This window comes from Manis pentadactyla, chromosome 10 (assembly GCF_030020395.1).
Source record: "Manis pentadactyla isolate mManPen7 chromosome 10, mManPen7.hap1, whole genome shotgun sequence".
NCBI classification, from domain to species: domain Eukaryota; kingdom Metazoa; phylum Chordata; class Mammalia; order Pholidota; family Manidae; genus Manis; species Manis pentadactyla.
Window position 1 is genome coordinate 25,141,996 of NC_080028.1, and position 25,861 is coordinate 25,167,856.

General features: G+C 35.3%; 1 protein-coding gene across 5 annotated transcripts in view; it reads left to right on the forward strand.

Moving 5' to 3' along the window:
- Positions 1 to 25,861, forward strand: part of CEP83 (centrosomal protein 83) — a 154,217-nt gene that overhangs the window by 123,952 nt on the left and 4,404 nt on the right. For 4 of the 5 annotated variants that reach the window (XR_008991949.1, XM_036891049.2, XM_036891048.2 and 1 more), the window contains 3 exons: positions 4,625 to 4,700; positions 6,598 to 6,755; positions 8,365 to 8,494. Coding sequence is in view for 4 of the 5 variants with exons in the window: in XM_036891049.2 (XP_036746944.2) it covers positions 4,625 to 4,700; positions 6,598 to 6,755; positions 8,365 to 8,494 (364 nt within the window). In the remaining variant the exon portion in view is untranslated. Of the gene's footprint in view, positions 1 to 4,624; positions 4,701 to 6,597; positions 6,756 to 8,364; positions 8,495 to 25,861 lie in introns of those variants that run through there. The other variant, XM_036891052.2, reaches the window with a different exon arrangement.

The window sequence follows — 25,861 nt, forward strand, 5'->3', positions numbered from 1 at the left end:
ATTTCTCTGATAACTAGCGATGTGGACCATTTTTTCATGTGTGTTGGCCATCTGAATTTTTTCTTTGGAGAACTGTCTGTTCAGCTCCTCTGCCCATTTTTTAATTGGATTATTTGCTTTTTGTTTGTTGAGGTGCGTGAGCTCTTTATGTATTTTGGATGTCAAGCCTTTATTGGATCTGTCATTTCTGAATACATTCTAGTTTCATTGATTTTTGCTATTGTTTTATTCTTCTCTATTTTATTTCTGCTCTGATTTTTATTATGTTCTTCCTTTAATTAACTTTGTGTTTCTTTTGTTCTTTTTCTAGTTTGTTTAATAGTGAGTTTAGACTGTTTATTTAGTATTGTTCTTTCTTGAGGTAGGACTGTATTGCCATGTACTTCCCCCTTGGTACCGCTTTTGCAGCATCCCACAAATTTCTGACTATTGATTTTTATTTTCATTTTTTTCCATGTATTGCTTGATTTCTGTTTTAATTTGTTCATTGATACATTGGTTATTTAGAAGCATGTTGTTTAGCCTTAATGTGTTTGTTGGTTTTTTTTGTTTTCTTTGGGTAATTTATTTCTAATTTCATACCATTTTGGTCTGAGAAGCTGGTTGATACAATTTCAATCTTTTTTGAACGTACTGAGATTCTTTTTGTGTCCTAGTATGTGATCTGCTCTGGATGTGTATCCTGCTGCTTTTGGGTGGAATGTTCTTCAGATACCTGTTAACTCCATCTGATCTAATGTTTTCTTAGGACCTCTGTGTCCTTATTTATTTTCTGTCTGGTTGATCTGTCTTTTGATGTTAATGGTGTGTTAAAGTCTCCTAAAATTAATGTGTTGCTGTCTAGTTCCCCCCTTAATTCTGTTAGTATTTGTTTCACATATTTAGGTGCTCCTGTGTTGGGTGCATAGATATTTTTAATGGTTATATCCTCTTGTTGGACTGACCCCTTCATCATTATGTAATGTGCGCCTTTGTCTCCTTTTACTTTGTTTTAAAAACCTGTTTTGTCTGATATAAGTACTGTAATTCCTGCTATTTTTCTCCCTATTATTTGCATAGTCTGTGTATGTCTTTGGGTCTGAAATGAGTCTCTTGTAGGCAGCATATAGATGCGTCTTTATCTGTTCTGCCACTGTATGTCTTGATTGGTACATTCAGTCAGTCCACTTACATTTAAGGTAATTATTGATAGGTATGTACTTATTGCTGTTTTATAAATTGTTTTCTGGTTGTTTTTATAGTTCCTCTCTGCTTTCTTCTCTTGTACTCTCGTCTTGTTATTTTATGGTTTTCTTTAGTGTTGTGATTAGATCCCTGTTTAAAAAATTTTTTTGTGTATCTATTGTAGGCTTTAGGTTTATGGTTGTCATAGTGCTCAGTGATTGTTTCCTGACTATATAATAGCCTATATTAAATTGATCATTGCTGTATTTCAAGCACAATCTAAAACTACTTTTGTCTTCTTTCTCCTCCACACTTTTTATATTAGATGTCTGAAATCTAATAGAAACTGGTAGTTCTTCTTTTTGTTTTTTGGGTTTTTTTTTTCACCAACCTGTTAGCCTGTCTCCCTTGTGTTTTATTCAATGTGGAAATTATTTGTCCCCTGTTGAAATGTGCTCTTAAACCTGTACAAAGCTTCCTGGATATGAATTCTTTCAACTTCTCATTATCTGAGAATTTCTGTATCTTCTTCCATTCACCTCCTTTCTATTTTAATGAAGATATTTTTCCTCCATTTACTTCTGAAATAAACAGTGCTCTTGATCTCACCTGCTTTGTTTCCTCCAGAGTACTGCTTTCTTGGTTATCCTCTTCCCCACCTATGCGTTTTATTTATATTTATCTACTCATGTTGTTTTACGTTCATGGTCCAGTTCAAATTGCATTTCTCTTATGTAGCCTTTACTGATTCCCTAATGAAAATTGTTCTTTCTTCTGTCCTTCTATATATTGCGTTATTTTCGTTTGACTTGTGACACTTGATTATTCAAATCTTTCTAATCAAAAAAATACTATACTGTATTCCTAAATCTAATACTCTCTTTTGAAAGTATTTTTTTGAGTTCTTTCATTATTGAGATTTAAGACCATTGAAATTACTCCTAAACTCTGATCATCTCTATTTAAGTTAAATTTTATTTATGTTAAATTCTATTATTGCTTAGAATCCCAACTGTAATGATCTTAAATAATGGATTAATTTTCTCCTGAAAAAAAAATTCTCCTACCAGTTGTGGATTGTAAGCCAGCAGTACTTCAACAAAGTACACTGAAGAAAACTTTGTATATCATGTTTACAGTCTTCATAATGGTGTTCTTACTCTTGTCATGTCTTAATTATAATTGAATACTCTTTACCATTGGTTTCTTTGGCTTCAGTTTTTATATGCAGGACATTTGTTTTTCTTCATGTGTGTAACTTAAAAGCAGTCCATGAGTCCTTTCTTAACTGGGACTTGTTTCTTACTGATTTACCAAGTTTATCCAAAATCTTGACCAGAACTAAGATACACTTGGGGCCTAACTTTTCTGATTTTGTACCTGAGCTAGAACCAGTGTTCTGTTCTCTATTTTCATCTTCATGATTTTGTAGAAGGAAACCTTTATTTTTCTTTTTCTTTATTTTGGTATCATTAATCTACAATTACATGAGGAATATTATGTTTACTAGACTCCCCCCATAACCAAGTCCTCCCCACAAACGCCATTACAGTCACTGTCCATCAGCGCAGTAAGATGCTGTAGAATCACTACTCGTCCTGTCTGTGTTGCAGAGCCCTCCCTGTGGCCCCCCCACTACATTACACATGCTAATCGTAATGCCCCCTAGAAGGAAACCTTTTTGATCTCAGTAACCTAAAAGCATTAAGTTAACAATATTCATAAACAGTTAAGGGAGAAATGCACAGAAAATTTGAGAGAGTATTAATAACTGTTGACCCCTGAACAACATGGGTTTGAACTACGCAGGTCCATTTTTATGCGTATTTTTAAAAATAAGTATGTTGGAAAATTTTTTGGATATTTACAGAAATTTGGAAAGGAATTTTTTTCTCACTTCACTTGTAAGAGTACAGTATATAACTTATAACATCCAAAATATGTCTTAATCAGTGGTATATGTTATCAGTAAGGCTTCTGGTCATCAGTAAGCTATTAGTAATTAAATTTGGGGCAGTTAAAAGTTACATATGAATTTTCAACATGGGTTTTGGCACCCTTAATGCCTGTGCTGTTTAAAGGTCAGCTGTACCTAGACCAATGAGATAGGAGTGTGACTGATACTGTCAAAGAAACCAAGGAAGCCCTCTTCCTTTAGATCCATTGATTCCGGCATTTGTATGTAAATACCTCAGGAAGCCATGGGTCTCATGGTTTCTTCCATGTCATGTTGTCCAATCATTTTACACATTTAAACATCATATCCAAGATCTGGATTCATTCAGTCCATCAGTACATATTTATTGAATTACTAATGTTTAAAGCTCAGCCCTAGGCCCTTGAGAATATTGTCTTCCCAATAAGCAGTTCTAACTGGGTTGATAAGACATGTTAATCTTATAGTTAATAAATTATAAATGCCAAATGAATTATATTGAGAAAAAGTGTATGAAGGATTTTTAAAAGGGAGCATTTTAGGGCCTCTCCTTCAAACCTGGTTAGCTTAGTCTTCCTCATGAAGTTAGTCATTTAGTCATCAGATATGCTCTTCATTTTAAGACTCTGGCTGAAGATGTATCATTCCTTTTGAAGAGGACACAAATTGTGTAAGTGTTCATTCAGCTCAGGGATAAAAGCTCATTATATGTTTTACAGAATACAGTATGGTGCCATGTGCCAGACAGATTTATTTTAAATCTGGAATTTAAAATCACTAACATTCTAGGACAATGGAGTGTGGGGCAGGGGAACACTTACTTGGGCATGAGAAAACCTGGGTTCTGTCTTCCTTTGGCTGCTTGACAGCTGTGTGGTCGGGCCTAACTTCAGTCTCTTTATCAGTAAAATTGGAATAATAATATGACTCTGTTTACTCTCATAGAGTTATTATAAGAAATTACTACAGTTAAAATTGGCCAACCATATTAAGTGCTTGTTACACTACAGACATCATGGTAGGCATTAAGGATGTATTTAGGAGCTCCATAACCTGGTACAATGAAGGTGAAGTAGCAGTGTATCTGAAAGCATTTTGTAATTGTGAAATGCTATATGGCTGTAAGATGACTTCTAAACTGGACTACTTTCTGATGCCCTAATGACATATATGCACTCTTCCATTTGATCTGACTATTCCCTGTGTTTATCAGCATCCTACCCATGAGATTTCTATCTGCATGTAGCCGTTGCTTGTCTTCCTAGACAGACTTGATTTCTCATCTTTTCTGTGCACATAGTTTGTACACTTTTTGCATAGCAAAAGCAGAAATTTATGTCGTATTTTAGTTATATGTGAATATATCTTACCTGCTTGAAGTCAAAAATCTTCATTGTTGTACTGCCACTTTGCATAGCACAATGCTTGGTTGTCAACATGGGCACTCAATAAGATGATTGTCTAATTCACTGAAATATATCAACTGTGGGTTCTTAATCTCTTTTGTTGGGTTGTGATTTTTAGGTTAAAACTTCAACAACAAATTGTGAATATTGAAAATGTAGAGAAAGAAAAAAATGAAAATTCTGATCTGAAACAGGTATGATTTTACTTTTTAAGTACTTTAAATCTGTTTTGAATCTCTATAGGAATTTTATGTATCTGTATTTTAAAAACACAGTCAGTATAATTGGTAATGTATTGATAAGATTGATACATAAAGGTAAAGTGCTTAAACCTCTTTAAGCCCAAAATTAGTAAGCTTTGTTAACTGCTGTTTTTCTTAAGATATTTATATGCTGTGACCTATAATGAACTTTTTAAAATTGTAGTTTAAAGAACAATATTTTGATATCTGAAATTTAAAAAACTGATCAGAAAGATCACCAGGGTTTAAGTGATTTGTGTGATTGCCTTATAACTTTACATTTCCTCTCATGAGCTATTTCTTATCTTATCCCTGTGAAATCTTAGAGTGGTATTTATGGAAGGAAATTTATATTTTAATCAAAGTTATTTGGGTTCAGGAAAGATTATATGGGCAAAATATGGAAGAGTGTTCTTTCCTCAATTCTGTCTTTTTTGTTTAAAGAAGCAGTGGAGATTCCATCTTTAGTATTTATGCTTGCATGCTGGCTGGCATTGCTTTGTATATGCAGTTATGGGTCTAAAACTCAACGAGGAGGGTATAACGGTCGATTCTCTGATGGAAGTTATCTCATATCACTGGCACTGGGCTTTCATTCTGTAGATATGGAGAAGTATTGAGCTCTTTGAAGGTTACTTGTTTAGTCAGCTATAATACAGATTTAATATTTACAACTCTAATTAAAAGTAAACACTGAATAGTTCTTCCCAAAGAAATTCCTTCTAAAAAAGAAATCTGAGACATAACCATTTTACTTTTTCTCCTGACAGTTGCTCTTGGACATATACAGTCCTGTCTTATTTGACTTTGCTACTATTGGGAAGTAATGAAATTATTTCCCATTTATTTAGTTTAGCACATAAAGAATCTGGTTCTTTTGACTCTTACTCTAAAGTCTCATAACGAGTTCTTTTGATCCCAGGTTTCTTGATTGTCTGCTTCCAAATGTCTCTTAGAGAATGGCTAAGAGAGGTAAAAGAACATGAAAGAAAAATGAGGATTTGTTTATTAATTGCTAAAATGCCTTGTGGGGGAAGTAGATGTAGCTGTGTCCCAAATGAAGATTATTTGGATATAATTTAAAAGCAATGGGAATCTTCATAACCTGTTAATCTGTAACTAGATAATTAGCTACTTTTCATGAGAAGTACTTCCAGATTAAAGGTAAATTGGGATGGAGAAGAAGCCTGAGTGACATTTCATGGTTGGATAAATGGCTCTGTAGGCCAAGGGATCTCTGGCATATGTTGGGTTTCTCAGAGCATCTTTCCTTTGCCCAATGCTGGGTGTGTAGAATGCTTAGAAACCACTTTAAGAAATGTAAGAGTGATCCATCCTGTATTTGTGATTCCTGACTGTTCAGAAAGCAGAACTCCTAGAACAGTTGCTAATCACAGGGTACATGGGCATGGGAGAACCGATTTCCTTAGCAACTTTCCCAGCCAAGCAGCTTTTGAAACCTGTCCTTTCCCAGGAGGTTAGAGGAGACTTAAGTCCAATAGGAGACTGTCTAATAGTTGGCCTCTCCCCTTCTCACTTTCCTGCTCCCCTAATAATCCTTCCCACTCCCAAAACATCTTCTGCCTGTTTTTTGCTTACTTTTGGAAGAGGAGAGTGGACTCACTGGCAGACTGAGCAATATGGTTCTTGATAGTTTCTGGTTATAGTAAGAAGTGATCCTTTGTTTATAGATGCTAATGCTGCTGTTTATTATTTCATTTCATGGTGTCCTCAAGGGCACAGCAGCTGGGTGAGGTATTGGCAAGGAATGATGCTTAATATCCTCTGCCTCTCTCATACTCTGTTGCAATTGTTTAGTGGCCTTATGTTTCTTTTCTTGTCTTTTAAGCAAATCAGTGGTTTGCAGATCCAAGTGACCTCACTTGCACAGTCAGAGAATGATTTGTTGAATTCAAACCAAATACTGAAGGAAATGGTGGAGAGGTTAAAACAAGAATGCCGCAATTTAAGAAGCCAAGCTGAGAAAGTGCAACTAGAAGTTGAAAAGTAGAGTTTGTTCTTTTTTATGTACAAACTGTCTCTTCTTTCTGCTGTATTATATATAGTCCTTTTAATGATGATCCCAGTGTTGAATGTGTTTGGGAACTGGTTACAAATACCCTTGGGCAGTGTATAAGTAGTCTTAGGAAATGTACTTTCTAGAAAATGAGCGCTATGGACTCTTGTTAAAAAAAAAGCCTTTTAGGGAAGAAGAAAAAATTCTGCCTGACCACAGAATTCTGAGTACCCTTGAAGAACTTCTTTATTCATTGAATAAACCAATCCATTAATACATTTTTTACTTCAAGTATCTAAATTGTTCTTCTGAATGCTAGAGAACAGAAACATTTTTTTGATGTGCAAAATTTACTTCCTAGAATTAGAACTGTGATCTCTTGGATTTTCCATTTGAAAAGCTCATTTATTTGTTTATATTTTTTGGCTTTGAAACTCGTTAGTACTTAGTATAGTAAACTGGCAGGGAGATGGTTTTGGTGATATTCAAAATTGTTTATTCTCTGGAAATTTTTACTTAGATATGGTAGGAAACTACTATTTTATATTTGCTTTTATCTTTATCACATGTTAGTATTTTAAGTTTTTATTTGATTATACAGAACATTCTTCTCAAATTTTTTATTCTGAATACCTTACCACATAAAACTTTTTTTCCTTCAGTTTTTGTTTTCTATATTGTAAGACTTGTCCATGGTTTCATATATGCCACTGAATTTCAAGAAAAGGAAGTAAGCAAGATATTTGTCCACAATGAGGTGTGACATTCCACAGGCTCCAAGTTATATTGCTAAGATTTTTGCAAAAAAATGAAAATTTGTATCTTAGAATCCTTAAGTGTTTGAAATATGCTTAAGAATTCCAGAGACAGTATATCTGGCAAACTTAAGTAATTCATCACTGGTTTCAGAATGTAACTCATAAAATTAGAAAGCAGAAAATAGCTGGACTAAGTAAGGATCATTAGAATGCAATTTCAGTCCCGGCTATGACACTAAAAACCCGTATGACCTTAGGCATGTAATCTGACTTTTCAGGATTTGTGAATCTCATTTGTACTGCCTATAGTAATGATACAAAATCAGAAGAGTTTTAAAGATACATGTTGTTATGATGTTAACTTAAAATATCATTTATATTAATTTTACTCTCTCCAGAAAAACATGCTGCATTAAGACTTGATATCTGGATTAATTTTTTAACTAGTTTTATTAGGCCCAGCTTTTATGGCTTGGTGTAGTTGTTACAGTTTAAAACTGGTCATCAAGTGTTTGTCCGGGTGTTAAGTAGGTGTAAGTCTTTAAGCAAGTTAGTTAACTGCTGTAAGCCTCAGTTTCCTCATCTATAAAATGGGGAAGATAACTGAAAGGGTTGTTGTGAAGAATACACGAAGTAGTATACATTCTGTTCTAAGCACTTGCCTGACTCGTGGGAAGTACTCAGTAATGATAGTATTAGCAAATATGTAGCTGTGCATCAATATGTGCAGTTGGATATGTAAGGATATGGTGAAGCAGGTAGTAAGTTTGATGACAGTTGCAATAATATGTAGTTAATTCTAAGAGTTAACTTCCATGTTCTGCATACATTCTTCTGACAGGACATTGGAAGAGAAACAAGTACAGTGGTTGGAAGAAAAGCATAAGCTTCATGAACGTATGACTGACAAAGAAGAAAAATATAATCAAGCTAAAGAGAAACTGCAGCGAGCTGCAATTGCTCAGAAAAAGGCAAGTTGTTCTTACTAAAGTAATTTCTACTCAGTAAAACATAACTACTTTAGGAAAATTAACGTTATAATTAAAACAGATTTTAGTTGTATGTTTAATTTTAAATTTAAACGTAACATTTTGCTGTCAACCTTGCAGAGATAAATCGGGAAAGTACAAAGTGCTCAACAGGTTTATTCCTAAATTTTGTGTTCAAGTCAGTATTTCAGAGCTGATATGCAAATTCCTACAGAGATGATGTTTTTGATTGATGAAATTTATTGACCAGCCTGTACAAGACTTATTTAACTCATTCTGCACTTAAATTACAGGGTGATTAGGTCTATTTTAACTGTCTTTAACTAATAGGTGTACCATCGTTTTTGTGGTTAACATGCTTTTTTGTTTCCAACACAGAAATATAGGAGCAGATATCTCGTTGCCCCAGCAGGAGGAACTAGGACTTCTCCTCATCTCTCAAACAGCCATGTTAGTTCCCACAGCCATGATCCTTTCAAGTTTCACTTTTACAGGCATATTTTCTCCAGAACCTAAAAACTTTTCTTGGAAATAGTCCAGGGCATCATGGAAATCAAGCAAATCAGATGATTCGTCTAAGTCAGTGTTTTACTTTTTTTCTACCTCAACAAACCAGGGCATGACACCATCAGTAACTGTGACTCACTGTAGCAGTGATTCGGCAAGTATTTTCAACAAGATTAGCCAGTGAGGGATGGGGTGTTTGTTAATATAAAAAACCTCCACAAATGATTTGTTATGTCTCCATCTGATAAGTTCTCTTACTGGTGGCATTTGTTGTGGGGAGGTGAGGAGATCTGAGATGAGAGGAAGGTGCTTCCAGGCATAGACACACCAGTATCTTAATGTTTGTGTGTTTATTGGCAAGGTTAGGTGTTCATGTTTGCATAAGAAAAGACAACTGTGTATCAGTTAAATATTCTAAATTTGGAAACCAAGGACACAGTTCCTACTCACATGTTTATGTAGATGTGACTGCCAAAAGCAACCTGATAGCTGAAACAACATCAAGAGAAGTCTTCCCCACTTTTCTTGGTTTCTGAATATTGCTTTTCTCTTCCCATAATGATAAAAATAGTGTAAGATTGAGATTAGAAAACAGCAGTTACTGCCTAGAAATCCTGGTGTTTTATATTCAAATATAAACACTTGTGTTGTTTGCTTGCTTGTTTTTCACCTTGTATGTCACTTTCTTTCTGTCCATGTAAGTACTGGGCAGTGTATGGGTTTTGGGATTTCAGTGAAGTTTTATGGCTTAGAAAAATCTTGGAAATCCTATTTATGCTTCGCTGTACTGTTGGAAGCCTAGAAACATATGAAGCCATACCTTAGCTAAAAATCACTAGAAATTATGAGTTAGTTTTATCTTTCACAGAGAAACTTTATGTTGAGGTTTTAGCGATAAGTGTCTTAGAGATCAGATTCTAATTACGTATTGAGGTTGGTTTGGGTTGAGTTCTTTTGGAGCAAAAGTGACATCCAGTGGTGAGAGGGATTATCAGCTAATCATAGGTACACCAGAAAGAGGGGAGAAGGTGATACTTTAAGAAACCCGAAAAATAACCTTTCGTTAGTATTATGACCTAGGATGAATTTTTTTTCTACTGCTAACTACTTGCCAAATGGTGGGTGTGAACATAGTAAATAACAATATCGCTTTTAAAATGTGATCTGTGGATTATGATAGGAAATTGTTAATATCAATTCAGTGAATAATATGACCCAGAGCTGTCCTATGTGGGGTGCTGCTCTAGAGGCTTACAGCTTCACATCAAAGTAGAAAAGCAGACAGTATATGTAACATAAAAATAATATAAAAAAGTATAAAATGTTATGTAATTTTAGAGCTGAAAGGAAATTTAACCCTTTCCCATTCAATGCTCCTATATGAAAATTTTGGCTATATGGTTGTGTAAATAAAATTCATAAGAGTGCAACAGACTTTTTAGGTTCTTTAAGTGACATACAACAGTCACAACTTTCTTACACAGTAAGACTTAAAACAAATCACAGAATTTTAACTCTAGGGCAGAAATCATAATCCTTTAGAGTTATTTTCCTGTAAGTGGTTCCTAAAACTAGGGAGTAGCTAGCAGCTTTGTTTTTTACCCCCAGGCTTACTGCCATCTGAGTATGTTTGTTTACAACTCCAAGCTCCTAAGCACAAAGCTTATGTCGTTTTAGGTAAGTTGTTTTTTGGTAGAATCTCTTTTGTAATGATGTCTTGCTGAATGATTTGTTTGGAAAAGCTTGACCAGGTATCTTGTTTTGGGGTGCCCTTCTGTGATTGGTCATTTTTTGTATATTTTCCCTCACATGTTGAAGTATGAGCATGAAGAAAGGGCTCTTGGTATGAGCACAGTGAATTGTGCTTTTCCTTTTGAGGCACTTGAAATGACAACTTGTGATTTTTTTATTTGAAGATTCATCTGTATGAAATAATTCTTTGTTAGATGCTGTTATGAATGTTTTTTTAAAAAATGAACTGTCGTCTTGAAGTTGTAAAATATCTATTGAATATGTTGTGTGGCCTAGCATTATGTTATTATATACTGAGAAGAAAATAAGAAGCCATGATTAATTCCTGCCCTTGCTGACCACCTGGAGAAGTAAGCCAACAGGCAGTACCTACGGAATGCAGCTAGTCACTGCCACAGGGTCTGCATGGGCACTCACGTTTGAGAACTGTGCCAGAGACAAGAGAGCCTAGAGATAGGGAGACCAGTTAGGGAGGGAGCTATAATAATAAACTTAAAATGGGGTAAGAAGTCTAGAAATTGGGCTTGTGATATAGAAATGAAGGTGAAGGATGACTCCTTAGAAGTATTCTGAAGGGAAAAAATTATAGAATATGGTGTCTAAGTAAGAAAGAAAAATATGAAATAGTTTAGCTGTGAGAGGATATAATGGAGTTGTAATAATGGACTGAAGAACTTGGGTCCAAATTTGAAGAGTAGAAAAAGAAGATACATGACTAAACACATGTCAGATATGAAGTGATGGCAGTGAATCCATATATTCATATCCCAGCCTGTTAAGTGAAGATACTTGGTAGATAACTAGAAATAATGGAATGTAAAGCATGGAGATCAGTAATTCAGATTAGAGATGTATAATTAGACACTTGAGATTTTGGAAATGATTTGAAGAATAAAAGGACTAAGAATTCAGTTGACTTGGAAAGAGGAACTAGATTTGCTAGAAAGGTATAGGCTGTAGTGTGGTGTAGAAGCCATAGGAAAAGAAAGGTATCAGAGACAAATGGTCAGTGAGCCTGAATTTGGCTAGAAGGTAGCAAAAGGGGGATCCCATGGAGCTAGAGGGTATTATGCTCAGTGAAATAAGCCAGGTGGAGAAAGACAAGTACCAAATGATTTCACTCATATGTGGAGTATAAGAACAAAGAAAAACTGAAGGAACAAAACAGCATCAGAATCACAGAACCCAAGAATGGACTAATAGTTACCAAAGGGAAAGGGACTGGGGAGGGTGGGTGGGAAGGGAGGGATAAGGGTGGGGGGCACGGGGAGGGCTGTGCAACACAGAGAAGACAAGTAGTGATTTTACAGCATCTTACTACGCAGATGGACAGTGACTGTGAAAGGGTATGTGGGGGGGACTTGGTGAAGGGGGAGCCTAGTAAACATAATGTTCTTCATGTAATTGTAGATTAATGATACCAAAAAAAGGGGGGGTGGTCCCAGCTTTGATTCTTTCCGCAGTATTCTTCTGCTTTTCTATTACTCCTTTGTAATATTTGTACCACTGAGGCATCCATTTGACTATCCTGGGAGTGTATTGGATTACTGAAGTCAGAATAATTCCTTACAGCCAATTTCCCCTCTGGACTTTCATTTCCTTCAGTACAATGTCATTTTTCCAGGTACTTAGGATTCAAACCTTTGATTGATATTAGGGTCTTCCTTCCTCCAAATGTAATCACTGTATTAGTTTCTTAAGGCTGCTGTAGCAAATTACTATGAATTGGGTGGCTTAAAACATCCAGAATTTATTATCTCACAGTTCTGAAGGTTGGAAGTCCAAAATCAAGTTGCTGGCAGAGCCAGGCTTCCTCCAAAGGCTCTGGGGGAGGATGTGTCTCACATCTCTCATAGCTTCCAGAAGTTGCTAGAAATCCTTGGTGTTCTTTGGTTTGTAGACCTTTCACCTCAGTGATATGCCTCCATCATTTTATGATGTTCTCCCTGTATATTTGTGTCTCTATATAGATTTCCCTCTTTATAAGGCTACTAGTCATTTGGGCTTTAGGGTCCACTCTATTCCCTAACAGAACTTCATATTAACTTGATTATATCTGTAAAGATCCTTTTTTCCAAATAAGGTCACTCTGGAGTGTTTTCTAACACTAACAACCAATTTTCTAATTCTCTGGACACCAACTGAGTATCTAACAATTTAGTTAAATTCTGATTAAATTCAGTTAAAATCAGATTCCACATATTAAAGAGTTCAGCCTCACAAGACTGCCTCCATGTCAGATGCCAGGTCCTAAGCCACCTGTATTTCTGACCAACTGACTATAAATTGGGTGTTCCCATCCCTCCTCAGGTTCCATAATTTGCTAGAATGGCTTTATAGAACTCAAAACATTTTACTTTCACTCACTGCTTTATTATAAAGGATACAACTCAGCATAGCTAAATAAAAGAGATGCACAGTGCAAGGTACAGAGCGGGAGGCCTGGGGCTTCCATGCCCTCTCTGGGTGTGCTATCCTTCTAGCAGATCAATGTGTTCACCAACCTGGAGTCTTTCTAGGTCTCCTTGTTCACGAGTTTTTATAGAAATAAATCTCCAGCTCCCTTCCCCTCCCAGACAAGGAGGCTGGAGCTGAAATTTCCCAGCCTCTTATTACTTGGTCTTTCGGTGATCAACCCCATCTTGAAGCTATCTAGAGGCTCCACCCTACATTACCTCATCAGCATAGTAGTGGAGTGTTGGTCAGATTCTGGTATATATTTTAAAGGTAGCACTTACAGTGATTATAGGGTATGAAAAAGAGAAATCAAAGATGATTAAGATATTGGGCTTGATTGCCTGGTTAAAAGAGAGTTGCTATTTACTGCCATGGAAAGACTTTGGAAAGAATAGGTTTGGGGGAAAAATAAAGATGTTAACTTTGTTGTACATGTTAACTTTTTGAGATGCCCATTGGACTTCCATGTAGAGATGTTAAGTAAACTAGTTCAGGGAAGAAGACTGTACTAGACATAAAGATTTTGGGAGGCATCAGCACATAAATGGTATTGAAAAGCAATGGGATTAAATGAGGCCACCTAGAAAGTGAAGGAAGATTGAGAAGAGAATCGACTTGAGGATTCAGCTTCGAGGAATTCCAAAATTTAGAAGTTGAGATGATGAAGAGACTGACAAGGAATGGCCAGTGTGGTTGAAGGAGAACCAAGAAACTATTGGATGCCGAGTGAAGAAAAATAAAAGTGAAGAAGGATCAGATGTGTCAAATGACATTGATAGTAAGGTGATAAAATATATAGTAGTAAAAAGACTAACCATTTATTTTGCTATGTGGTGATTGTTGTGGCTTTGTCAAGAGTAGTTTTTGTGCAGTAGTAGATATGCAAGCCTGCTTGAAGTGGAATATAGAGTTTGTCTAAGATGTTTTGTGAAGAATAGAGAAGTGGGGTAATAGCAAAGGAGGGTTGTGGGATCAAAGGCTTCTTTTAGAAGGATTAAATTATAGATGATTCAGTGTGAGGAAAATTGATGCAGGAGAAATAGGAGACAATTATAGGAATGATATCCTTTAATAGGCAGAAAGACATTAGATTCAATTGAGAAGTGGAAGGGGTAGGAAGACAATACATCTGTTGTAACTGTAAAAAAAGACAAAATATATGATTATACATTTCTTGCAAGCTGATAGATGTAGTGGAAATTCTCTACAGATTGCTACTATTTTGTCAGTACAAAAAGAATCTGGGTCATCAGCCCAGACTATGAAGAGTGAGGAGGTATTAGAACTATTTAAGGAGAGAGGAGAAGTTGTAGAAGAATGTTAAGAGTTTGGTAGAGTGATTGGATTAGGGAAATTAGTAGGATTGCCAGATAGCACAAGGACCCATTTGAAGTTAGTGGTGGTCAATTTAAGGTGAGATCACTCAGCATATTTGCATGTGTGTTTGCCATCTATGTTGAGGACCTGCATAGGTCCAGGTATATTTAAGCAAGGTCAGAGTTTTCCCAGGTGAGTTAAAAGGACAGAAACTTGAGTCAAGGTTAAGAGAGTATCTGCAAAGAAATGATTATAGTGATAGAGTCTAAGGTATTCATTGGCTCTTAGTCAACCAAACAACCAAAGCTTTTTACTTCATTCTAGCTTAGTTCCTGGAAAATAGTAAGTGCTCAATAAAGGTTGTTTTTACAATGATGAGGATGAGGATAACATTGTCTTGAACCCTGTCTTCAGGAAGCTTATCCCCAGATTTGCCTCTTAAGAGGCAGACTTCAGAGTCTTTTTTCTACGTTATGTAATTACTTTTATATTGACATATATACAGTAATTAAATGCACAAATTTTAGCATACAACCTGATGAATTTTGACATGTGTATATACTCATGTAACCATTGTCCAGATCAAAATATTAAACATTCTCACTTTTCTCCCCATTTCACTCATTACCCCACTTCCCTCCCCTATGGTAACCACCAGTCTGTTCTCTGTGTTTGAGTCTATTTCTTTTTTGTTTGTTTGTTTGTATTATTTTTAGATTCCACATATGAGTGAAATCACAATATTTGTCTTTCTCTGTCTGACTTATTTAACTTAACCCAATACCCTCTAGGTCCATCCCTGCCATTGCAAATGACAGGATTTCATTCTTTTTATGGCTGAGTAATATTCCATTTTGTATATATATCATATCTTTCTTATCCATTCATCTATCAATGGACATTTAGGTTGTTTCCATATTTTGGTTATTATAAATAATGTTGCAGTAAACACAGGAGTGCATGAATCTTTTTGGCTTAGTGATTTTGTTTTCCTTGTGTAAATTCCCAGCTATAGAATTGCTAGGGCATAGGCATTTCTTTTAAGTTTTTTGAGAAACCTCTACTGCTTTCTGTAGTGGCTGCACCAATTGCAATCCCAGCAGCAGTATGGGAGGAGGAGTCCCTTTTCTCCATGTTCTTGCCAATACTTGTTTCTTGTCTTGATGTTACCATGCTGACTGGTGTGAAGTGATGATATCTCATGGTGGTTTGGAGTTGTATCTCCCTCACGTTTAGTGATATTGAGCATCTTTTCATATATGTATTGGCCATCTGTGTGTCATCTTTGGAAAATTCATGTCCTCTGCCCATTTTTTTAATTGGATTGTTTGTTTTTTTGTTGTTGAGTTGTATGAGTGTTTTACACATTTTGGGTATTAGGCCCTTATCAAATATATCATTCGCAAATATATTGTCCCATACAATATGTTGCCTTTTCATTTTGTTGGCGGTTTCCTTTGCCTTACAGGAACTTCTTAGTTTCATTTAGTCCCATTTATTTTTGCTTTTGTTTCTCCTGCCTGGAGAGACCTATCCAGAACAAAGTTACTAATGCTGATGTTCAAGAGTTATTGCCTATGTTTTCTTTTAGGAGTTTTATGGTTTCAGATGTTATATTTAGGGCTTTAATCCATTTTGAGTTTGTTTTTGTGTATGGTGCTAGACATTGATAAGTATGCTTTCTTTTGCATATAGCTGTCCAGTTTTTCTAACACCATTTATTGAAGAGACTGTCTTTTCCCCATTGTATAATTCTTGCCTCCTTTGTCATCATTAATTGGCCATAAAGGTGTGGTTTTATTTCGTGGCTCTTTTTTCTGTTCCATTGGTCTATGTATCTGCTCTTGTGTCAGTACCATACCATTTTGATTATTGTAGCTTTGTAGTACAGTTTGAAATCAGGGAATGTGATATCCCCAGCCTTTTTGTTCTTTCTGAACATTGCTTGGTGCTATTCAGGGTTTCTTGTGGTTCCATACAAATTTTAGGATTATTTGCCCTTGTTCAGTGAGAAATGCTTTTGTTATTTTTGATAGGGGTTGCATTGAATCTGAAGTTTGATTTGGACAGTATAGCCAATATTAATTCCTCCTAACCATAAGCATTGAATAGCTTTCTATTTTTTGTGTGTATTCTCTTCAGTTTCTTTCTTCAGTGTCTTACAGTTTTCAGAGTGTAGATCTTTCACCTCTTTGGTTAAATGTATTCCTAGGTATTTTGTTCTTTTGGATGTAATTGCAAATGGGATTTATTTCTTAATTTCTTTCTGTTCATTATTTGTGTATAGAAGAGCCATTTCGATCCTGCAACTTTACTGAATTCATTTATTCTAGAAGTTTTCTGTTGGAGTCTTTAGGGTGATTTATATATAGTATCATGTCATCTGAAGACACTGACAATTTTACTTCCTCCTCACCAGTTTGGATGCCTTTCATTTCTTTTTCTTGCTTGATTGCTTTGGTTAGAACTTCTAGTATACTGTTGAATAAAAGTGGTGAGAATGGGCATCCTTACCTTGTTCATGATCTTACAGGAAAATCTTTCAGCTTTTTACCACTGAGTACGATAGTAGTTGTAGGTTGTCATATATGGCTTTTATTATGTTATGTTCCCTCTATATCCACTTTGTTGAAAATTTTTATCATGAATGAATGCTGAATTTTGTCAGATGCTCTTTCAGCATCTATTGGGATACCTGTATGGTTTTGTCCTTCCTTTCTTTTTTTAATGTGCTATGTCACATTGATTTGTATATATTGAACCATCCTGCATCCCTGAAATAAATCCCACTTGGTTGTGGTGAATGATCCTTTTAACATACTTTTTGAATTCAGTCTATTAATATTTTGTTGAGGATCTTTACATTTGTGTTTATCAGAAGTATTGGTCTCTAATTTTTTTTTTTGTAGTGTCTTTTTCTCTTTTTTGATACCAAGGTGATGCTGGCCTCATAGAATGAATTGGGAGGCTTTCCTTTCACTTCATTTGTTTTGGAATAATTTGAGAAGGATACGTGTTAACTCTTTTTTAAATGTTTGCTAGAATTCTCCTGTGAAATTTAAGCAGAGTCAGTCTTCCTAGATTTATTAAGACTGTTTTGTGGCCTAATGTGTGATCTATCTTGGAGAATGTTCCACGTCTACTTGAAAAGAATGATTATTCTGCTGTTTTGGAATATAATGTTTTGTATATATCTACTAGATCCTTCTTCACTTTTTCTGTGCCCCAAGGCAGTTGAGTCTGTGCTCAGGGAGCTCAGTGATACCCTTCCCTTCTGCAGCAGGGCTACACTGGGGGTAGGGCACCTCTGTCTCTGAGTCTCTTGTCTCTCCTGCCTATTTTTATATATATATATATTTTTAATTCCTTGTACAGAAGGTGTTCACTCAGGCCTCCATTTTTCCTTAGGCTGAAGGTGTGTGGGTGTAGATTGGTGTATATGTGGGAGGAATTAGGCTCAAGCTCTTTCTATGCTGCTGTCTTAGACCCACCTCCCAGAGTCTGTTTTTTAAACACTAATGCCCTATTAATCTCAAAACTATGCTTTTTACTCATCATTCCCCTGCTGGAGAACCTCAGGTGAATCCATATCTCTACAGAATTACAGATTCTTCCTAATTCATTTCTTAATCTTTTCTAGAAAGCCTTCTCTCATTTTGTACTTAAAGCCTAGAATTCCCTTCAGAAATCTGTATTGTATTACCTATAGGGTCCAATGAAATGTGCACTCTTTCTCTCTGTATATATATATGTGCATGTGTACTTAAGATTTGTTGATGAAAGTAAAATTTTTGCATTTTGCTGCAATTTAAATGAGCAATACAGATGGAGAAATATAACTAGATTTTCATTGTGAGTAATTATAAAATATTGAAGTATTAAGCATTTCCATTTAAAAAATATCTGTTATTAGTTGAACTAAATACCTAAAAGAAGCATATGCTTTTGGTCATGACAGACTAGGAAATATGCGGATAAGCTCTCCACATGAGAACTAGAAGACTCAGACAAAATATTTTTTAAAAAGTCTCCATGAAGGGCAGTGGAGATTTAGGAGGCCGGTGCTGGAGAGGTAGAAAACCTAGAGAGATGAGCACAGCATTTGGGGTTGCTTTTCCTTTAGGGGAAACTGCCGACTCTAGAAGAGTCAGCCAAGAGGCTGAGAAGTGAAGCACAGCTTTTGACAACCACACAAGGCGTGGGGAAGAAAAGAGGGAGTTCAGAATCTCCCAGAGAGAGTCCACTAGTTCTTAGGGTTGAGACTCTGAAAGGGATGTACCCTTGGGCTAAGAGTGAACTGCAAGTAGCCTGGCCCTTACAAGTATTTTGGAAAAGATTGGTAAAATTGATAAAGCCTTTGCCTGATTATCCTCCAAACTCCCCACAAGAAAATTGTGTACATAGGTAGGTAAATACAAATGAACAACATCATGAATGAAAAAGGAGGTATCACTATACATCTTACAGATATTAAAACAATAGGATAGCATAAAAACAACCATGCTAATTAGTTATGCAATTTAGATTAAGTGAACAGATTCTTAAAGAACATCCTAACAAAACTATAAAACAATTAGAAAATCTGAATAGCCCTGTGTCTGTTAAGGAAATTAATCCTTAATTTAAAACCTTCCATAGAGAAAATTCCTAGTTCATTTGGCTTCACTGATAAATTCTTTCAAACACTTAATACCATTCATTCTTAACACACACACTCCCAGATAATAGGAAAGAAAACATTCCCACTAATTTATGAGGTTAGAGCTCCACACAGTCATTGTAAGAAAAATTACATCATAAACATAGATGTAAAGACTAGCAAACTGAACTCAATGATACATAAAAATGATAATACATCATTAGCTTGTAGGGTTTATTCTAACAATGAAATGTGGCTTGATTTTCAAAATTGATCAGTGTAATTCAACACAGTAACAGAATTACTATTGTGATCTTCTTAATAGAGAAAAACAGACAAAATTTAATATACTTTCATGATAAAAACTCTTATTAAAATAAGAATACAAGTGATTTTGTATCTACAAAAATCCTACAACTCACATCATACTTAACTGATTAAATATCAAATGCTTCCCACTACCCACCCAAGTTCAGGAACAAGGCAGGTTATGTTCATTATCACCATTTTGTTCCACATTTTATTTACTGGGAGTCCTAGCTAGTGTAATAAGACAAGGAAAAGATATAAACATTTTAAAGAAGTGAACTTGTCATTTGTAGATGACATGATTGTGAGTAAAAATTAAAACATCAGTAAACAATTATATGCACAGTAAATTATGTGTAATTTAAAAATTACTGGGAAAAAGGTCAGTTAACAAACATCAGTTATATTTCCTTTTTGGCTCTCCTGTTTACTTTAGTATTTATTATAGTTGATCCTTGGACAATGTGGAGTTGGGTGCCATTCCCCCATGCAGTCAGAACTCCACATATAACCTTTGATTCCCCAGAAATTAATTACTAAGTACTTATTTACTAATACTGTTGACTGGAAGCTTTGCCAATAACATAAACAGCTGATAAACACATATATTGTATGTTATATGTATTACATGCCTTATTCTTACAATAAAGTAGGCTAGCAAAAAGAAAATGTTAAATTCATAAGAGAAAATGCATTTACAGTACTGTACTGTAGCAATACCATACATTTATGTTGTCTGTTTACAAAAATGAATCATCTGGCAGTATCTATATCAGTATTGTCTTATATGATAAAAAGCACTGTAGAGGTTACATGTATTACTAACATTAGTTATCAAAAATGAAAAGATGTGAAAAAGAAATTCATATTTATTTATACATGTAGCAAGTAATACATTGGTAACAAAGAAGGAGCAATATAATTGTTTTATGGTAGCCTAGTATAATCAACACAATTGCTTCACAGGAACATGGCCTATACACTAATGAATGAATGGTTATAAGATTAGTACAGCATACAGTGTGAGTTATATTCATAATATAGTATTGGAAATAGTAAATTTTTTTGTAAACTGCTTATCTCTGATGATAGGCTGATACTGTTTCTCCCAATTTTGAGAGACTAGCTTATTGTAATATAATTCTTTGAAAGCAAAGTTATAAAATAGTAAGAAAACTCTTCACTAATTTTATATTAAATAATCACTTACCTTAAGCCTATGTAAGGATAGGCTACCCACTTGCATGTAAGTTTTGCACACAGTGTCCTACACGATGAACGTATAGGCCGTGATGATGACACAGAAACATCTCATACAGTTCTTGCCACTGTTTAATATATTAGAGTTTCACAGGAAAACACACACATACACAACAGATAAGTTTATTAACTGTATGGCATAACGATTATTTACTATGCATTTATGATTATTTACTATGTATTAAGTGGATCGTCATAAAGATCGTAGTCCTTGTCCTCACACTGAATAAGCTCTTGAGGAAGAAGGGGTTGGTTTCACTGTCTCAGGGATGGCAGAGGTAGAAGGGGAAGCAAGAACGACAGCCACACTCCGTGTAACTTTTCAGAAATACATTGTTATTTCTGCCTGGCTTTTTTTCTTTTATAATTCCTCTAAAAATTTTTCTATACAATACCATCCTTCTACTGTTTGCTTTAGTTTCATTGCCCATATCATAGAAGAGTCTATGTAGTAAAAGAAGTCAAAAGCAGTCTTTCTTTCTGCCAGACTGTCTAGTGTCCATTTCTTTTCTGTCACTGGTTTAAAAGTACTCTTCTCCATCAAATTGTCCTCTGTTAATCCCTCTGGTGTAGTATCCATTAGCTTTGAATTTCTCCAAGATCCATACCTTGAAGCCCTTCACCCCCAACCTTTTTTGCCATAATCCCACAATCTCTTCTATTATTTCCTTGATTGGCTCTGTCATAAAGTCATGTACAATATCTGGACAGTTTTCTCCAGCAGGAATTTATTGTTTGGGGCTTGATATTTTCACAGCTTTCTGTAACAACAATGGTGTCTTCAGTGGAGTTACCTTTCCAGACTTTCATGAGGTTCTCTCTATTGGAGTTCTCTTCCGTACCATTGACGATCCTTTACATAGAGCAGTGTGTTATGAGCCTTAAAGGTCCTTTTGACCCCCATCTAGAGGCTGAATTAGAGATTGGTGTTTACGAACAAGTAGACTACTTCAGTGCCTGTGGTGTTAAACTCATGGGGTTCTGGATGGCCAAGGGCATTGTCCAGTATCAAAACTTTAAAAGGCAATCCCTTACTGGCAAGGTACTTCTTGACATCAGCGTCCTGACTAAGCATCAAAATCTCGAAAAGAAGTTCTTGTACCAAAAGAGTGTCAGCTGGTGTTTATCTTTTTCCATCAAAGGCTTAGGGGTAAGCAGCTTTATAGATAAGGACAGTCCTGATCATAGACTCAACTGCATGTGCACAAAACACTGCAGTTATCCTGTCCCTTCCTGCTTTAAATCCTGGTGCTCACTTCCTTCCTGATAAATGTCCATTGTGGCATTTCTTTTTTTCCAGAATAGGGCACTTTCATTTGCATTAAAACTTGTTCAAACAATAGCCTTTCTCCACAAAGATTTTCTTAATGGCATCTGGGAACTCATCTGCTACCTCATGATTAGCAGAAGCTGCTTCTCTTATTATCTTGACATTTTTTAAGCCAAACCTCCTTCTAAAATTATCCAGCTATCCTTTGCTGGCATTGAATTCTCAAGCTTTAAGATCCTTCACCTTTTGTTTTAATTGTCGTATAATGACTTCACTTTTTCTCAAATCATACTAGAATCTGTAGGTATGCCTTTCTTATAAGCAGTCCTGCAGCCACATAAAAGCTGCATTTTCAGTATGAGATAAAAAACTAAACGAGACAAAAAGTGAAAGGTTTTTGTGCCTGCTAGTGGAGCTGTAGCCAAGGCTTCACAAATTTCCTTCTTTTTTTAAGATGGTCCTTACACTGGAATCATGTATCTTGAAATGGGGGACAACTGCGGCTGCAGGCATCAATCTGCCATACCCAGCAAACTATCAGCTGCTGCTTCTAATGACGTAACTTTTCTCTGCTTCTTGGGGGCAATTCCAAATCACTAGTAGCATTTCATGTGGGTCCCATTGGGTAAATACCAAGGGTTGAAAAACATGTGAGAACCGTGAGAGATCACTTTTTACTGTGAAATGCAATTTACCGGAGAGGTGAACCACTCAGGTGGCGATGATGAGCGTCACACCGTGTTTTACATAGATGTTGCAGTACTTGGGTTCCCTGCAAGAGCAACAGGAGGTGGCTGTGAAATCATTTATAGTACTACAGTGTGTACTAGTTAATTTTATGCAGTTATGATTTAATACTGCATCTTTACACGTTTACATTTCACTGGTGAGTGGCACCAGGTGTGCTCTAAGTTTAAGTTTTGATAAATTTTAGCTTTTTATAATAGATTTCTATACATTTTATATTAATGGTAAAATAGACTAGTGTCTACATATATTTTATATTCATGACATACCTGACTTAATTTTCTTAGTATTTTTAGGCTATTGCAGTTCATGTGAGTTTTTTCAAACTATCGCAAATGTCTAAATTTTATATTTTATTTTAAAATTTTCTATTGAAAAAAATCCACATGGAAGTGGACCCATGCAGTTCAAACTCATGTTCTTCATGGGTCAACTGTACTTCTAATAATTCTGTGCATAATAACTAAATTTAAGTGCTCAGATGAATCATTTTATTATGCTTGCTCTCTTAAACTCTCATGGGGTTCAGCAGTCTTTTTTCTTTGAGATATTGACATATAATGTTAGTTTGAGGTGTAAAATGTAATGATTGAATATTTGTATAAATTACAAAATGGTCACAGGTCTGGTTGATACCCATCACCATACATAGTTATAAAATTTTTTTCTCATGATGAGAACTTTTAAGGTTGACTCTCTTAGCAACTTTCAAACATTCAGTACAGTATTATTAACTATAGTCACTATAGCATCCCTAGGATTATTTATTTTATAACTAGAATTGTGTATCTTTTGGCTCCCTACCCCCTGCCTCTGGCAGTCACCAATCTGTTCTGTGTCTATGGGCTCATTGTTTTGTTTTGTTTTAGATTCCACATTTAAAGAGGTCATAATGGTATTTTTCTTTCTCTGTCTGGTTATTTCACTTAGCATAGTGCCCTCAGGGTCCATCCATGTTGTTGCAAATGTCAAGATTTCCTTCTTTTTTTATGGCCTGAATTATATTCCATTGTGTACATGTATCACATTGTCTTTATCCACTCATCCATTGATGGGCATTCGGGTTGCTTCCATGCCTTGCTATTGTAAATGATGCTGCAGTGAACATGGGGTGCATATATCTTTTTGAGTTAGGATGTTCATTTCCTTTGGATAAATACCCACAACTGGATTTGCTGGATCATGTGGTGGTTCTATTTTTACTTTTTTGAGGAATCTCCATACTGTTTTCCATCATGGCTGCACTTACATTCACCAACAGTGCACAAGGGTTCTCTTTTCTTCACATCCTCACCAACACTTGTTACTTCTTGTCTTTTTTATAATAGTCATCCTAACAGTTGTAAGGTGATATTTCATTGTGGTTTTGATTGGAATTTCTCCGATCAGTTATTTTTCTTTTCACACACAATTAGAAAATAAAATACTTAAAATATCATTTACATTAGCATAGAAAAACACAAAATTGGAACACATCTAATGAAAGATATGGAAGGCCTCTACACTGCAAACTGAATACTGCTAAGAAAAATTAACACCTTGAGGACAAACTATACTGTGGAAGACTCAATATTATTAAGATGTCGGTTCTTCCTAAATTGATTCATAGATTGAATTCAATCTTGATCAAAATCTCAGCAATTTTCTTTTTGGAAATTAGAAAGTAGATTCCAAAATTCATATGAAGTACAAAAGACTAGAATAATCAAGGCAGTCTTAAAGAACAGCAATGCTGAAGGGGTTCCACTAGTAGATAGCAAGACTTATTATAAACTATAGTAATTAAAATTGTGGTATTGGTGTAAGAATAAAGAAATAGACAAATGGAACAGAATAGAGTCCAGAAGTAGACCTACAAGTATGTGAACACCTGATTTACTACAAAGTACTACTGCATTTCAATGGAAAAGGGTAGTCCTTTTAATAAAGAATGCTGAGTCATTTGGTTATCTTTAACCCAATTTCATTAGATAAAATGGGCCATAGACCCAAATTTGAAATGTAAAAAAATAAAATAAAGCTGCTAGTGGAAAACTTGGGGAGAAAAATCTCAAAATCTTGAGATAAGTAAAAATGTCTTAAATAGGACATAAAATACACTAACTATAAGAGATATGCTTGAGAATTTGGATTTTATTAAAATTAAGGACTTCTTTTTCTTAAATGACAACTCTTAAGGGAAAGAAAATTTTACCACACAATGGGAGAAGGTTAATCTGCAATACATTTATCTGACCGAGGATTCATATTCTGAAATATTTAAAGAATTCCTATAAATCAATAAGAACAGATTACTCAAAAAAATTTTTTAAACAGGACAGGCACTTCACACTTCACAGAAAGGAATATCCAGGTGGCTAATATGCATAAGAAAAAGGTATTCACCCTCATTAGATATGAGGAAAATCAAGATTAAAGCTAGTGACATACTGCTGTTCTACTTAACCAGAATAAATAAAATTTAAAAGACTGACTATACCAAGTGTTGACAAGAAGGAAGAGCAATTGGAACTTTTATATAATGCTGGTTGGAATGTAATTAGTAGAAAACTGCTAGTATTTACTAAAGCTGAAACATGTATACTCTTGTGATTCGGTTTTGGATATATACTCAAGAGAAATGAGTACATTTATCCATCAAAAACATGTTCAGGAATGTTCATAGAAAATAGAAATGTTCATAATACCATCAAAATGGAAATAATTCAAATTTCCATCAATGGGAGAATGGATAAAATGTGGTATATTTGTAAAATGGATGACAACATAACAGTGGAAAAGAACTGTATCAGGCAGTAGTAACATGGCTTAAGTCATACAGATAGCATGTTATACAACGATTAAAAAAGTCCAGATACAGAAAAGTATACACTGTGATTTCTTTTCTTTGATATGGGTAGGTGGACAGAGTCCTAAATTACCCATAAATATGTATAGACGTACTTGGGTGATTAAGGACAGAAAAGTGTGGGTCCTTTTCCAGGGTTAGAAGGGGAGAGGCAGGAGCAGCCTTCTGGGATGTGTCGGATGGGAAGCACGGGGAAGCATGGGAAGGAATGTTCACAGCAGTGTTACTTCCCAAGCAGAAATA